The sequence below is a fragment of the Mercenaria mercenaria genome, chromosome 3, assembly GCF_021730395.1.
Source record: "Mercenaria mercenaria strain notata chromosome 3, MADL_Memer_1, whole genome shotgun sequence".
Classification (NCBI taxonomy): domain Eukaryota; kingdom Metazoa; phylum Mollusca; class Bivalvia; order Venerida; family Veneridae; genus Mercenaria; species Mercenaria mercenaria.
Genome location: NC_069363.1, coordinates 54,562,933 through 54,576,110, shown reverse-complemented (window position 1 = coordinate 54,576,110; position 13,178 = coordinate 54,562,933). Strand labels below are relative to the sequence as shown.

At 33.7% G+C, this 13,178-nt stretch overlaps 1 protein-coding gene across 7 annotated transcripts in view; it reads left to right on the top strand.

Moving 5' to 3' along the window:
- The window catches only part of LOC123524713 (uncharacterized), a 59,968-nt gene extending 53,841 nt beyond the window's left edge, over positions 1–6,127 (top strand). For 6 of the 7 annotated variants that reach the window (XM_045303128.2, XM_053538539.1, XM_053538540.1 and 3 more), the window contains 2 exons: positions 2,988–3,167; positions 4,824–6,127. In XM_045303128.2, the coding sequence (XP_045159063.2) occupies positions 2,988–3,167; positions 4,824–4,967 (324 nt within the window). In that variant the 3' untranslated portion in view covers positions 4,968–6,127. Of the gene's footprint in view, positions 1–2,987; positions 3,168–4,823 lie in introns of those variants that run through there. The other variant, XM_053538543.1, reaches the window with a different exon arrangement.
- The last annotated feature ends 7,051 nt before the right edge of the window (positions 6,128–13,178 follow it).

The following is a 13,178-nucleotide window of genomic DNA, read 5'->3' as shown; positions in this document are numbered from 1 at the left end:
ATGGTGATATAAGCATGTACTGTTATAAATCAAACCAGCAGATGACAGAATGAAAGGTGTGGCATTATAAACACTGCTCTCTGAATGCTATTTAAAAGCACTAACCTCCATATTTTGGCTAAAAATGATCTTGTTTTGAAATTGGTTTGGTTTTATTATGCACATTTAAACATGAGTTTTTGTTTCTAAACTGTCTTAAAAATGAACATATCTGAGTTGGGAATCCAACCCAGGCCACCACGGCAATAAAACATTTTCTGCATTCTTGACAAATACGCCATGGAGGAATATGTACTTGACCTTCGTTGAATATAAAACATTATAATTAAGGCTGCTTAGTTTAGCTGCGGTACCCCATTACAAACACTTCTCAGTTTTGAATGGAAAAATTAGAAAAAAGAACAAATTCTTATTTGTTTCCATAACATATATTATCAGTCATTATAACTAAGTTTTGAAGCCTTAAGAAACATAGCAATGATTTTCTTATATCTAAAAACTTCCTCTTTTTTCGTTGTCCTATGTTCTGGAGGTCAGTGCTTTGAAAATACCTTTGAAAAGTTGTAATATGGCATTTTTAGCTCGACTTTTAGAGAAAAAGTAGAACTATTGCACTCACCCCGGCATCAGGGTCGCCGTTGGTTAAAGTTTTTGATAAAGTCAAAGCTATTGACTTGAAACTTAAAATAGTTATTTACTATCAAAGTCTACACCAAGAGAAACAATCCCAAAAACTCTTATTTGAAGTTTGACAGAGTTATGCCTCTTTTTAACTTCGAATTCTTTGGTTAAAGTTTTTGATAAAGTCAAATATCTCTGTTACTATCAAAGCTTTTGACTTGAAACTTAAAATAGTTTTTTACTATCAAAGTCTTTACCAGGAGAAACAATCCCCATAACACTGGTTTGAATTTTGACAGAGTTATGCCCCTTTTTAACTTAGAATTATTTTGTTAAAGTTTTTACTGGCAAAGCTCTAATTCAGAGTCAAGAACTGAGAAAAGTCGTGTGTGCTGTCTTATGGACAGCTCTTGTTTTTGTTTGGCAACTCCGCATGATTTAATAGCTATTTTCTAAAAAGTGCGAAAAATTATGTTTATATATATGTCTCGTCCATCTGTCAACATTTTTCAGTTGCGGACTCCAGTTTTAACATATTATAGCTGCAGCTTTCAAACTTTACATGAAGTCATAAAGTATAATAGCTAGTATTTGCTACAGTCTTCAAACTTTACATGAAGTCATAAAGTATAATAGATAGTATTGCTACAGTCTTCAAACTTTACATGAAGTCATAAAGTATAATTGCTAGTATTTGCTACAGTCTTCAAACTTTACATGAAGTCATAAAGTATAATAGCTAGTATTTGCTACAGTCTTCAAACTTTACATGAAGTCATAAAGTATAATAGATAGTATTTGCTACAGTCTTCAAACTTTACATGAAGTCATAAAGTATAATAGCTAGTATTTGCTACAGTCTTCAAACTTTACATGAAGTCATAAAGTATAATAGCTAGTATTTGCTACAGTCTTCAAACTTTACATGAAGTCATAAAGTATAATAGCTAGTATTTGCTACAGTCTTCAAACTTTACATGAAGTCATAAAGTATAATAGCTAGTACATGTATTTGCTACAGTCTTCAAACTTTACACGCCACTAAGTATGACTTGAGGCATACAGCTGTTGCTTTTGGGCTCAGTACCACACAGGCCTCTTTTTGAGGAGGGGGCTATATAGGAATCAATTTTTCCTGTCCCATCTTTTTCTGTCCTATCCCATCTATGGAACTGATACAGATATTATTTTGAAATTTACAGTATGCTTGTAGGATCATAAGACATGTTCACATACCAGGGCTCATAACTCTTTCCCAAAATGAACATTTCCTTAAAATGTTTCTGAAACATATTCATACATTTGATTGAACTTTTACACAAAATTTGAGATCAATGTAAATTTGCATAATCAAGTTCCATTATTCCCCTTCTTGACTTTTGAAGATATTGCTCTGGAACTACAAAACAGGTTGTAAGAATCTTTAGTCTTTTAGTTCATTTAGCAGGTCCTATAACTTTAAATTTTGTTTTGACGTAATTATTCTCCATTTCCACATTGAAAATGTTCTTTGAAAAAATTGGCATTACCATCAATATTTCTGAAACTTATTCATGCATTTGTTTGAAATTTCACACAATTAAACCTTTAAGATCATAATATAAGTTTACGTATTAAGTTCCATAACTCTTACCTTTAATTTCACAAAATTATTCCTCTTCATTGTCTCAGAAAATATATCAGAATCGTGATTTCTTTAAAAGTCTCTGAAACCAATGAAGTCTGTACAATCTGATCTGGATCCACACTGTTTGCTTATCAGTGGCATAAAAAACAAGTGCAGGGAATGATGAATGAACATTATATGGATGTTGGGATAAACAAACAGTACTGTATGGATGTGCATTTATCATTTACCGGTATTGCCGGTCACAAAACTGTAGTGTTGTTTTTCACGCAACAGTGCTCATATGTTAACTTTTTCTGCTAACGGTTCATTTTGATTACTTTTGTCAGCAGAGAATTTCATTTGTGAAAATGAGATACTGTAAAATTATGAACAACTGTATTTATTGTTATAGGTAACACTAATTAACCCTTTATAAAAATGTCCTTACGGTAATTCACAGAAGTAAACTGCATTCCTTCATGTAAATTGTCATCTGCTGCTTAAAATATAGTACAGCTACTGTAATGTTTTGCTTCAGCGTGTAAAACTGGACAGACACAAAATCAATGAACATTTTCATTATCATGCTTAACTTATATTTTGTAAGAAAGTTTATAATTACAAAAGAAATTAAAGTTACAGGTGGAGCATTGATTTTTTTCAAGAGTATTTCTGAAAAAAAATGTATTTTTATAGGTTATCAAAGTTATGCCAAGTGTAACTTTAACTAACAGAATCTTAACTGTGTCATTTCCAGGTTGTTTCCAACATAGTGGTTTGCTGTGTTCAAGGTGTGGGTTTGACTGTAGTTCTAGGGTACTATCAGGAGTCCTCAGACCTAGTGGCAGCAGGGGCTGTCTGTATTGTTGTTGTGATTTGGATAGTACTCATGCTGGCTTTGATCTGCGAGACTAAACCACACCTTGATCTTGCACAGGTAATTTACTTTAATTATACATAGATTGAATTACGCTAGGAGTATGGAGATATATTGATTGTCTGTCTGTCTGTCCAGCCGTCTGTCACCAGCTTTATTTAGGACTACTCATATTGCCAGCCCACTTAGCTCAATTAAGGGAGAGTGCAGGTTTGTGGATCATGGGGTCCCAGAGGTCCATCTCTGTGTGAGGCATAATTATGTTCTCTGTGAAGATATGATGAAAGACTTCGTGTCTGAAATCATTTGTCCTCCACCTCAGATTTATGTTGAAAAATTGGCAGTTACTTGTGGAGAACAAGTTAGTACTGGAACAGAATCCAGGAACTCTCGTTAGGTTAACTGCCCACAGTTAATTATAACTGAAATACAGTTGTAAAACAGCACTAAACCATAAACGTCCAAGCCTAGAAACATTGGTTGGATTTCAACTGAAGTGTATCTGAAGGTTCAGTACTTAAACACTAGTTTTGCATGTGTAGGTTATTTTTTTATTGAATGTCAGTTTTTGGTGGAGCTATGGCCCCACTGGCCATTTTTCACAAAGTTTGTCAGGACTACTTCTGTCCTACTGATAGATTTGAAATCTTGCTAGTCTTGGGGTCAGAGTGACAAAGTTAGCGACCTTGAAATTGTAAATGGGTTTTAAATTAGTAACCAAAAAACACTTCGGCCTACAGAAGTAAAACCTCATAGGGTGATTGCCATTTATCAATAGATGACCCCTATTTTTTCAGTCAGCTGGTCAGAAGTCAAGGTCATATTTACTTTGAGACTTAAAAAGATTTCTGAATAGTAACTGTAGATAGCTTGGTTCTGTGGGTGCCAGACTTAATGTTCATTAGATGACCCTATTGACTTAGGGGTCAATTTGTCAAAGTTCAAAACCACTGTGACCTTTTAACCCTTATCATGCCGGACACAACTGATTCTGCCTTTGCGACCAGTGTAGATCATGATCAGCCTGCACATCCATGCAGTCTGATTAAGATCTGCAGTGTTCGCCATTCAGTCAGTATCTTTTGGTAAGCACCCCTTTTAATAGTTAATGGTACTGTCCAAATTGAAAGATGGACAAGTTCATTATAGAAATTTAGCAGTGTAAGGGTTAACTGAAAATGGTCACTAATCCTTATCTGAAGCATTCATAGGGGTAAAGACTTAAATCTTCGTAGGATGATTGCCTATGGTCCGTATATTAGTCCATTGATTTTAGGTCACGGTAACCTCAAGGCAAAAAACAGTTTCTGTCCATTAACTGAAAATTACCTACCCACTTTCCTGTGACAAGCCATCAGTGGGACATATGTGATTTACTAACAGCTCTTGTTCATAGTCAAACCAAATGTTTGAATTTTTGGCAGTTTCATTCAGTTACTATTTTCTTCACATGTACTGCGAAAGCTTCACATGAAAATATTTTCAACTGATCTGACAGCTTACTGGAAGTGTAATGTTCAAATGCAAAGTAGGTTATGTTCAGATGCAATGTTACTTCTCTCTTTGATAACCAAACATCATGTGGTCAATTTATATCTTGTACCTTATGTAGGGAAAGTAATTAATATGTTGTGTTGAAATGTACAGATAAACCATTCAATAGAATAAGCACCTATACCTTTACTGTTACATGCTTGTCTTATTATGTGCTTGAAGGTTGATGTCCCAGAGTCCAGCACCCAGCCTGCAGTACAAACACAAAGGAAGAGGCAGTTCAAGTTTTGGAAGAAAGCTCGAGTTGAACAAGATCCAAAACTTGTTGAAAGAGTCAACAAAAATATTACTCAAATTGACTTTTGATCAAGCTAGAAAAAGTAAAATGGCTTCTACAAGCAGTTTTGAATTGTTTACTAGAATTTCTCTAGAATAAATGTTTTAAACGTAGATTTTTTTGTTATAGTAGTTAATGTTTGTTTCACTAAAACTGGTTATTGTTGGTTTTCTGTTTAATACAATTAACATGCTAGATCATACCAGTGATATTATGCATTATTAGCTCATCTGATTTTTTGAAGAAAAAAAAAGACCAGTTATTTTGGACTTAGAAAATATCAGATTTATGTTTAGGTCAGCTTTTCTCCTAAACTATCAAAGCTGTTGCTTTGAAACTTGCAACACTTGTTCACCATCATAAGCTGACCCTGTACGTCAAAACACGTGACTCATCCTGATTTTTACAAGAATTATTGCCCCTTTTGGACTTAGAAAATCAGATTTCTTGGTTAAGGTTTATGTTTAGGTAAACTATCAAAGCTATTGCTTTAAAACTTGCAACACTTGTTCACCATCATAAGCTGACCATGTACAGCAAGAAACATAACTCTGTCCTGCTTTTTGCAAGAATTATGGCCCCTTTTGGACTTAGAAAATATCAGATTTATTGGTTAAGTTTTATGTTTAGGTAAACTTTTCTCCTTAACTATCAAAGCTATTGCTTTGAAACTTGCAACAGTTGTTCACCATCATAAGCTGACTCTGTACATCAAGAAATGTAACTTCATCCTGCTTTTTGCAAGAATTATGGCCCTTTTTGGACTTAGAAAATCATGGGTAGGTAAATTTTCTATTATACAAAAAAATCAGATGTGTGTCAGCACCCGCAAGGCGGTGCTTTTGTTTTTAACCTTTACCCTGCTAAATTTCTAAAATGGTCTGGTCCATCACTCAGTTTGGGCAGCACAACTTATTATTCAAAGGGATGTTCACTTAAAATTTATTGACTAAATAGCGAACAGTGCAGACCATGATCTACCTGCATAGATGTGCAGGCTGATATTGATCGCAAAGGCAGAAACACTTGCCACCAGCAGGTTAAAGGTGAGAATGATTGGACATTCTTAATTTTAGATGTCCTAGGTTTTGAATTTATACTAGAGATAGATTTTGATAAAGTATCTGTAATTGTAAATTGCAGTGATATTTGGCAAAACATTTATGAAAAAAATGCAGTTTTAACTATGTTTGTTATTTTGTTCTTATGCATGTTTCAGAATCTCTTAATGTGAACATTCTAATAACTAAACAGGATTTTCATGAAAAAAAATGTTTTGTAAATAAATGAAAATGATATATTTTCACAATTTAAAAACAAAAGTTCATATTGTCATTCTTATTACATCTTTAGAGTGATGCACATCATGGGAACAATATGTACATTAAGCTGTAATGTAATTATCCTAACTGAGTGCAATGAAGTCATTCTTTTTTGAAAGTAATCTAAAATGATGCTATTTCAGAAAATTGCTTTGTAGAAATCACTTTGTCCTGTTCATTCATATAATATGGAGATAAAGTTTGAAACTGAATGAAATGGGGTCATAATCTAGGTCAAACTAGGTCACAAGGGAAAATGATAGGAAAACTTTATTAATTTTACTTGGCATCTTTAAAGGCTTATTAACACTACATACACCATACTTCCTATCGGATCTGTATGAAACATGGTCAAAATGCTCCATTTTGAAGTAGGGTCATCTGTGATTAAAAAAAAACTAGGTCACTAGGTCAAATCATAGAAAAACACTGTTCACAGTGTAGAGGCCACAGTTTCCACTTGATCAAGGTGATACCAGTTCACAATGCTTTTATCTGAAATTTAGGTCAAGTTTGAATCTTTGTTATCAAGGCTTAAAAACTAGGTCACTAGGTTAAATCAAAGAAAAGACATGTAAATGATCTATAGACCACATTTTCTACCTGATCTTTATGAAACCTAGCCTTACTTTTTGTCTGATCGAGTTCCAAACTGAATAATCTGTGTCACTAGGGCAAATTATAAAATCCTGATTTTCATGAAACTGCCATACTGATTCTCTTTAAGTTTTAGGAATCTAGGTAAGTACATAACTTCTTAAATGAGGTCAAAAACAAGTTCACGAAGTCAAATCATAAATAAAATGTTATATACTAGAGAACACTTTTTTGTACCCTTCCGAACAATTTAACAAAGTTGTAAGGGGGATATACTGGTTTCAGGTTGTCTGTATGTAGACAGAATCTTGTGTGCACCAACTCTCCTCATCCCCTTGACACAATTTAATGAAACTTCACACAAGTGATCAGTAACAGTAGGAGTTGTGCATGGTGCATGTTAGATTCTTTCAGAAAAAAATATTTGCAGAGTTATGGGACTTTGTTTTTTGTTTTTATACTATATACATAGAGTCTGCATATGCTATCTTGCGCGCACCAACTCTCCTCATCCCCTTGACACAATTTAATGAAACTTCACACAAGTGATCAGTAACGATAGGAGTTGTGCATGGTGCATGTTAGGTTCTTTCAGAAAAAAATATTTGCAGAGTTATGGGACTTTGTTTTTTGTTTCTATACTATATACATAGAGTCTGCATATGCAATCTTGTGCGCACCAACTCTCCTCATCCCCTTGACACAATTTAATGAAACTTCACACAAGTGATCAGTAACAGTAGGAGTTGTGCATGGTGCATGTTAGGTTCTTTCAGAAAAAAATATTTGCAGAGTTATGGGACTTTGTTTTTTTGTTACTATACTATATACATAGAGTCTGCATATGCAATCTTGTGTGCACCAACTCTCCTCATCCCCTTGACACAATTTAATGAAAAAAATATTTGCAGAGTTATGGGACTTTGTTTTGTGTTACTATACTCTATACATAGAGTCTGCATATGCAATCTTGAGCGTGCCTAATCTCCTAAATCCATGCACACAATTTAATGAAACTTCACACAAGTGATCAGTACCAACCCTAGTTGTGCATTGTGCATGTTACGTTCTTTAAGAAAAAAGTACTGCACAGTTATGGGACTTTGTTTTTTGTTAATATACTATATACATACAGTCTGTATATGCAATCTTGTGCGTGCCTTATCTCTTGAACCAATGCACATTAAACTTAACTTTATAGGTTACAGCATTGTATTTTAAATAATTAATACTACTCATTTAAAGTCCCATGAACTGTGCAAGTCACATTTTGTAATCATTTTATTATACTGTGAAGTACAAGTGTTCACTCCTATCTTCTTTTGAGTTTTTAGCTTGACTATTCAAAGAATAGATATTGTAGAGCTATTGAACTCACTTGTGCTTCAGCGTCGGCGTCCCAATTTTGTTAAGTTTTTGTATGTAAGCTGGTATCTCAGTAATCACTTGTGGGAATGGATTTAAACTAATCACACTTATTTACTCTGATAAACTGACTTGCATTGCACAGGTTCTATAACTCTATTTTACTTTTTTTACAAAATTATGCCCCTTTTTCGTCTTGGAAATTTTTGGGTAAGGTTTTATATGTAAGCTGGTATCACAGTTCCCACTAATGGAAATTGATTGAAACAGTCAGCAAGTGATGATACCAATTGTATGTTCCAGTTAGTAACAGGAAGCGTTTTATAGTCAGAAACAACACTGTACAGTCAGCAAGTCTACTAACTAATATTGTAGCTCCAGTTAGTAACTGCTAGCATTTTATAGTCAGAAACAGCACTGTACGGTCAACAAGTCTACTTACCAATTGCATGTTCCAGTTAGTAACTGCTAGCATTTCTTAGTCAGAAACAGCACTGTACAGCCAGGAAGTCTACTTACCAATTGTATGTTCCAGTTAGTAACTGCTAGCATTTCTTAGTCAGAATCAGTATTGTACTGTCAGCAAGTCTACTTAACAACAATATGTTCTAGTTGGTAACTGCTAGCGTTTCCTAGTCAGAAACAGCATTGTACAAACAGCATTGTACAGTCAGCAATTGTACAGTCAGCAAATCTACTTAGCAATAATATGTTCCAGTTAATAACTGTAAGCGTTTCCTAGTCGGTTGGTTTTGGTGGTTTCTGTCTGGCTGTGGCACGTCCTTGTTTGAAACAGCAATTCTATTGACAACAATACTACTTAGCAACACTATATATTTCATTGATTTCCTGGACCTGATCAGAAACACTGTTTCAGCCAGCAACTATGGCTACAGTTTGAAACAATTTCTGGTCAGATACAGCATTTTGCAGTATAGTGAGACTATTTAGCAATGATATGTTTCAGAGAGTAAAAGCATTTTCTAGCAAGAAACAGCATTCTGCAAGTCTACTTAGCGATGGTATGTTCAAAAGGGTAACATTTTCTGGGAAAAAACAACTAATTGTGAACAATTCCATAAAAGTTTTGTTCTGCATGTTCCACAGAGGATTCTATACCCAAAGAAATCTTGTTCAAGCTCTTTTTTGTTGCAAACTTGTACTTTAAGGAATTTCGGTCGCAAACATTTACTTGGAAAATAGTGTCCAACTCTCGGAACATTTGTCCTGATCAGGGTTTTACATTTTGTGCAGCATCACGCGGTCCTTTGATGTTTTAAAATAACAATTTGTTTTGATTACATGTCCATGAAACTTGGTATGAAGCATTGTGCAACTTGTAATTGAATGCACAGACTTTAGATGTCAGATTCATGCGTGGCTTTGCCCATCAATGAATGCATTTGGTAGTGATAAATTAGAACCAAGGAATGCCATAGAAAACATAGATATCTATGGGAAAGCAATGAAAGATACGTCGTTCACAATTATGTTTGATGGGGAAAAAATAACACCAAACTCGGCCTACATTTCTTTATTTTCTTTAAGAACCCCTAGTTCCAATTTATCACTTCCATATGCAATTGACTTTAGTCTGGAACCGTTTAATATTCCGTCTGACGGAACAAATTGTCTTCCCAATAATCTCTGGTCTGTCCAAAAGAACTCTTTAGTTTCTTCAGAAATCGTTTTGCAATCGTACCATTGTAAGGTATCTTTGAATAACTTAATGAAATACTTGATGTAAAATATTTCATTTATTAATTAATTATTTTCACCTACAATTTGTTAATATTCTTCACTTTTATCATTGCCAGTATATGTCTGATTGCTTGCTAAAGGAAGACGCTATCAGTTGTTACAATTTCTTCTTCTTCGATCTTATTTGAATGACTTTTGCTTCCAAAATTTAACATTCTTTTATAGTTTCTGCGGATTCATCTTTTATTATTAATAAAATTGTATATTTTTTTGCAAAATAGTTTCGTTTTGGAGTTTTTAATGGCGAAAAGGTCATGAGTCTCTTAGACGAAAATCTGCACTTTATTAAACTTATAGAGAGGAAATAGTTCATCTCTATTTCTTAAATAAACATATCCGTCACCTCTTCATTGCGCCGTTTATTGCACATTATTATCCCCCGCCGATTTCCCGCCGATGAAATCGGGAGGTGGGTATTGAAATGGCGTTGTTCGTCACGTCCGTGTGTGCGTCCGTCCGCAGCCATTTCTCTGTAACTAACTGGTAGAATTTCATGAAACTTGAAATAAACATGAACCAACATACTGTGATGATGCCCGTCAAGTTGTTTTTTTGATTGGTCAATTTCCCTTATAGTTATTGCCCTTGATTTAATGAAAAATGCCCAAAAATGTCCGTCCACAGCCATTTCTTAGTAACTATAGCAGGTAGAATTTCATGAAACTTGAAATAAACTTGAACCAATATACTGCGATGATGCCCGTCAAGTTTTTTTTTTGGATTGGTCAATTTCCCTTAGAGTTATTGCCCTTGATTAAATGAAAAATCCACGTCTGCAGCCATTTCTCAGTAACAAGCTGGTAGAATTTTATGAAACTTGAAATAAATTTGAACCAACATACTTCGATGATGCCTGTCTCTTTTTTTTTTTTTATTGGTCAATTTACTTTAATGTTATTGCCCTTTAATTGTTTAAAAATCTACAGATTTATATATAACAAACCAACCAATTGTTAGAATTTCATTAAACTTCTTTCATTCTTTTCCATGAACATTTATTATAAACATGTGAAGTTGTGTACCCACACCTGGTCACCACCTTGCCTTGGTCACACCCCTCGCCCCCCCCCCCCCAGAAGAAAAAAAAATATATATATAATAATAAATAATAATAATAATTTTTCATTCCTTTTTATAATTTTTTTTCAAATCTTCCATGAATATTTATCAACATGCAAAGTTTTACCGTTCCCCCACCTAACTCCTCCGCCCAGTCATGCCCACCACCCCAATCATGCATCACCCCCGCCCCCCAACCCATTCTTTTTTTTGTTGTTTTTTTTTTTTCATTCTTAATTTTTAATCAACATGTGATATTTTGTACCCTCACCCAGTCAACCTTGCTGCCCCCTCCCCACTACCACCACCAAAAAAAAAAAGCATTCATTTTCTGTTAAATTGATTTTGTCTAATGAAATTGTTTTCTTCTTAGTAACATCCTTAACTTTTTGCCGGATATATTTTTTGCCATTCCCCACACAAACCCTTTCGGCGGGGGATACCAATTCATCGAATTTGCTTGTTGCTTTTCGTTTGCTTAATTTAAGGACATTTTTATATCTTGCCATGATGGAAACTTGTCTTCAACTTAAAATATGAAATAAGATGAGCAAGTAAGTCAAGAACTAACTCTTGCATGCAGTTTGTCAGAACTATGGCCCTTTTAGTATTTAAAATGTTGTTTTTTTGTAAAAATACTTGTTTAGGTTCACTCTTCTCCTAAACTTCAATAAGGTAAAAACTCAAATCTAAAATTAGGTCTAAACTCAAATCTTAATCTAACCTTAAATTAAGTCTCAACACAAATCTAAAACTAAACTTAAAGTTAAGTATAAAGTCTCTCATCTTTCAGCACTAAGCACTTAAATTAGGTGTAAACTTAAATCTTCAACAAAACTTAAATAAAGTATAAAAATTCAAATCTAAAATTATGTCTAAACTCAAATCTTATTCTTAACTTAAATTAGGTCTCAACTCAAAAATATGAAATAATAGGATGAGCAAGTAAATCAAGAACTAACTCTTGCATGCAGTTTGTCAGAACTATGGCCCTTTTAGTACTTAAAATGTTTTTTTGTAAAAATACTTGTTTAGGTTCACTTTTCTCCTAAACTTTAATAAGGTATAAACTCAAATCTAAAATAAGGTCTAAACTCAAATCTTAATCTAACCTTAAATTAAGTCTCAACACAAATCTAAAACTAAACTTAAAGGTTAGGTATAAAGTCTCTCATCTTTCAGCACTAAGCACTAAAGTTAGGTATAAACTTAAACCTTCAACAAAACTTAAATAAGCTATAAACTCAAATCTAAAATAAGGTCTCAACTCAAATCTTAAACTAAACTTAAATAAGGTCTCAACACAAATCTAAAACTAAACTTAAAAGTTTGGTATAAAGTTTCTCATCTTTCCGAACTAAGCACTAAAGTTAGATATAAACACTTTGGTTGGCAGCAGGGGTAATGGCTGGCGGGAAAGCGCGGTGTAGTTCCAGAACGTCTTTTGCGCGTGATAATTATTCATCTTTCTGCCCTGAGCACTACAATTAGTCTAAACACAAATCTTAAACTAAACTTAAATTAGGTCTCAATTCAAATGTTCTGCACTAAGCACTAAAGTTAGGTATAAACTCAAATCTTCAACTAAACTTAAATAATGTATAAAATCAAATCTAAAATTAGACCTAAATTCACATTTTAAACTAAACTTAAATTAGGTATAAACTCAAATCTGAAATTAGTCTAATCTCAAATCTTAAACTAAACTTAAATAAGGTCTCAACTCAAATCTAAAACTAAACTTAAAGTTAGGTATAAAGTTTCACATCATTCTGCACTAAGCACTAAAGTTAGGTATAAACGCTTCAGTTGGCGGCAGGGGTAATGGCTGGTGGGAACATATTACGTGCACGATAATTATTCATCTTTCTGCCCTGAGTACTAAAATTAGGTCTCGACTCAACTTTTCGGCACTAAGCACTAAAGTTAGATATCAACTTCAACTTAACTTAAAATAAGGTATAAACTCAAATCTAAAATTAGGTCTGAACTCAAGTCTTTATCTAAAATTAAATTAAGTATTAACTCAAATCTGAAAGTAAACTTCAAAGTTAGGTCTAAACTCTAATCTTAAACTAAACTTAAAGTTAGGTATAAAGTTTCTCATCTTTCTGCGCTAAGCACTAAAGTTAGGTA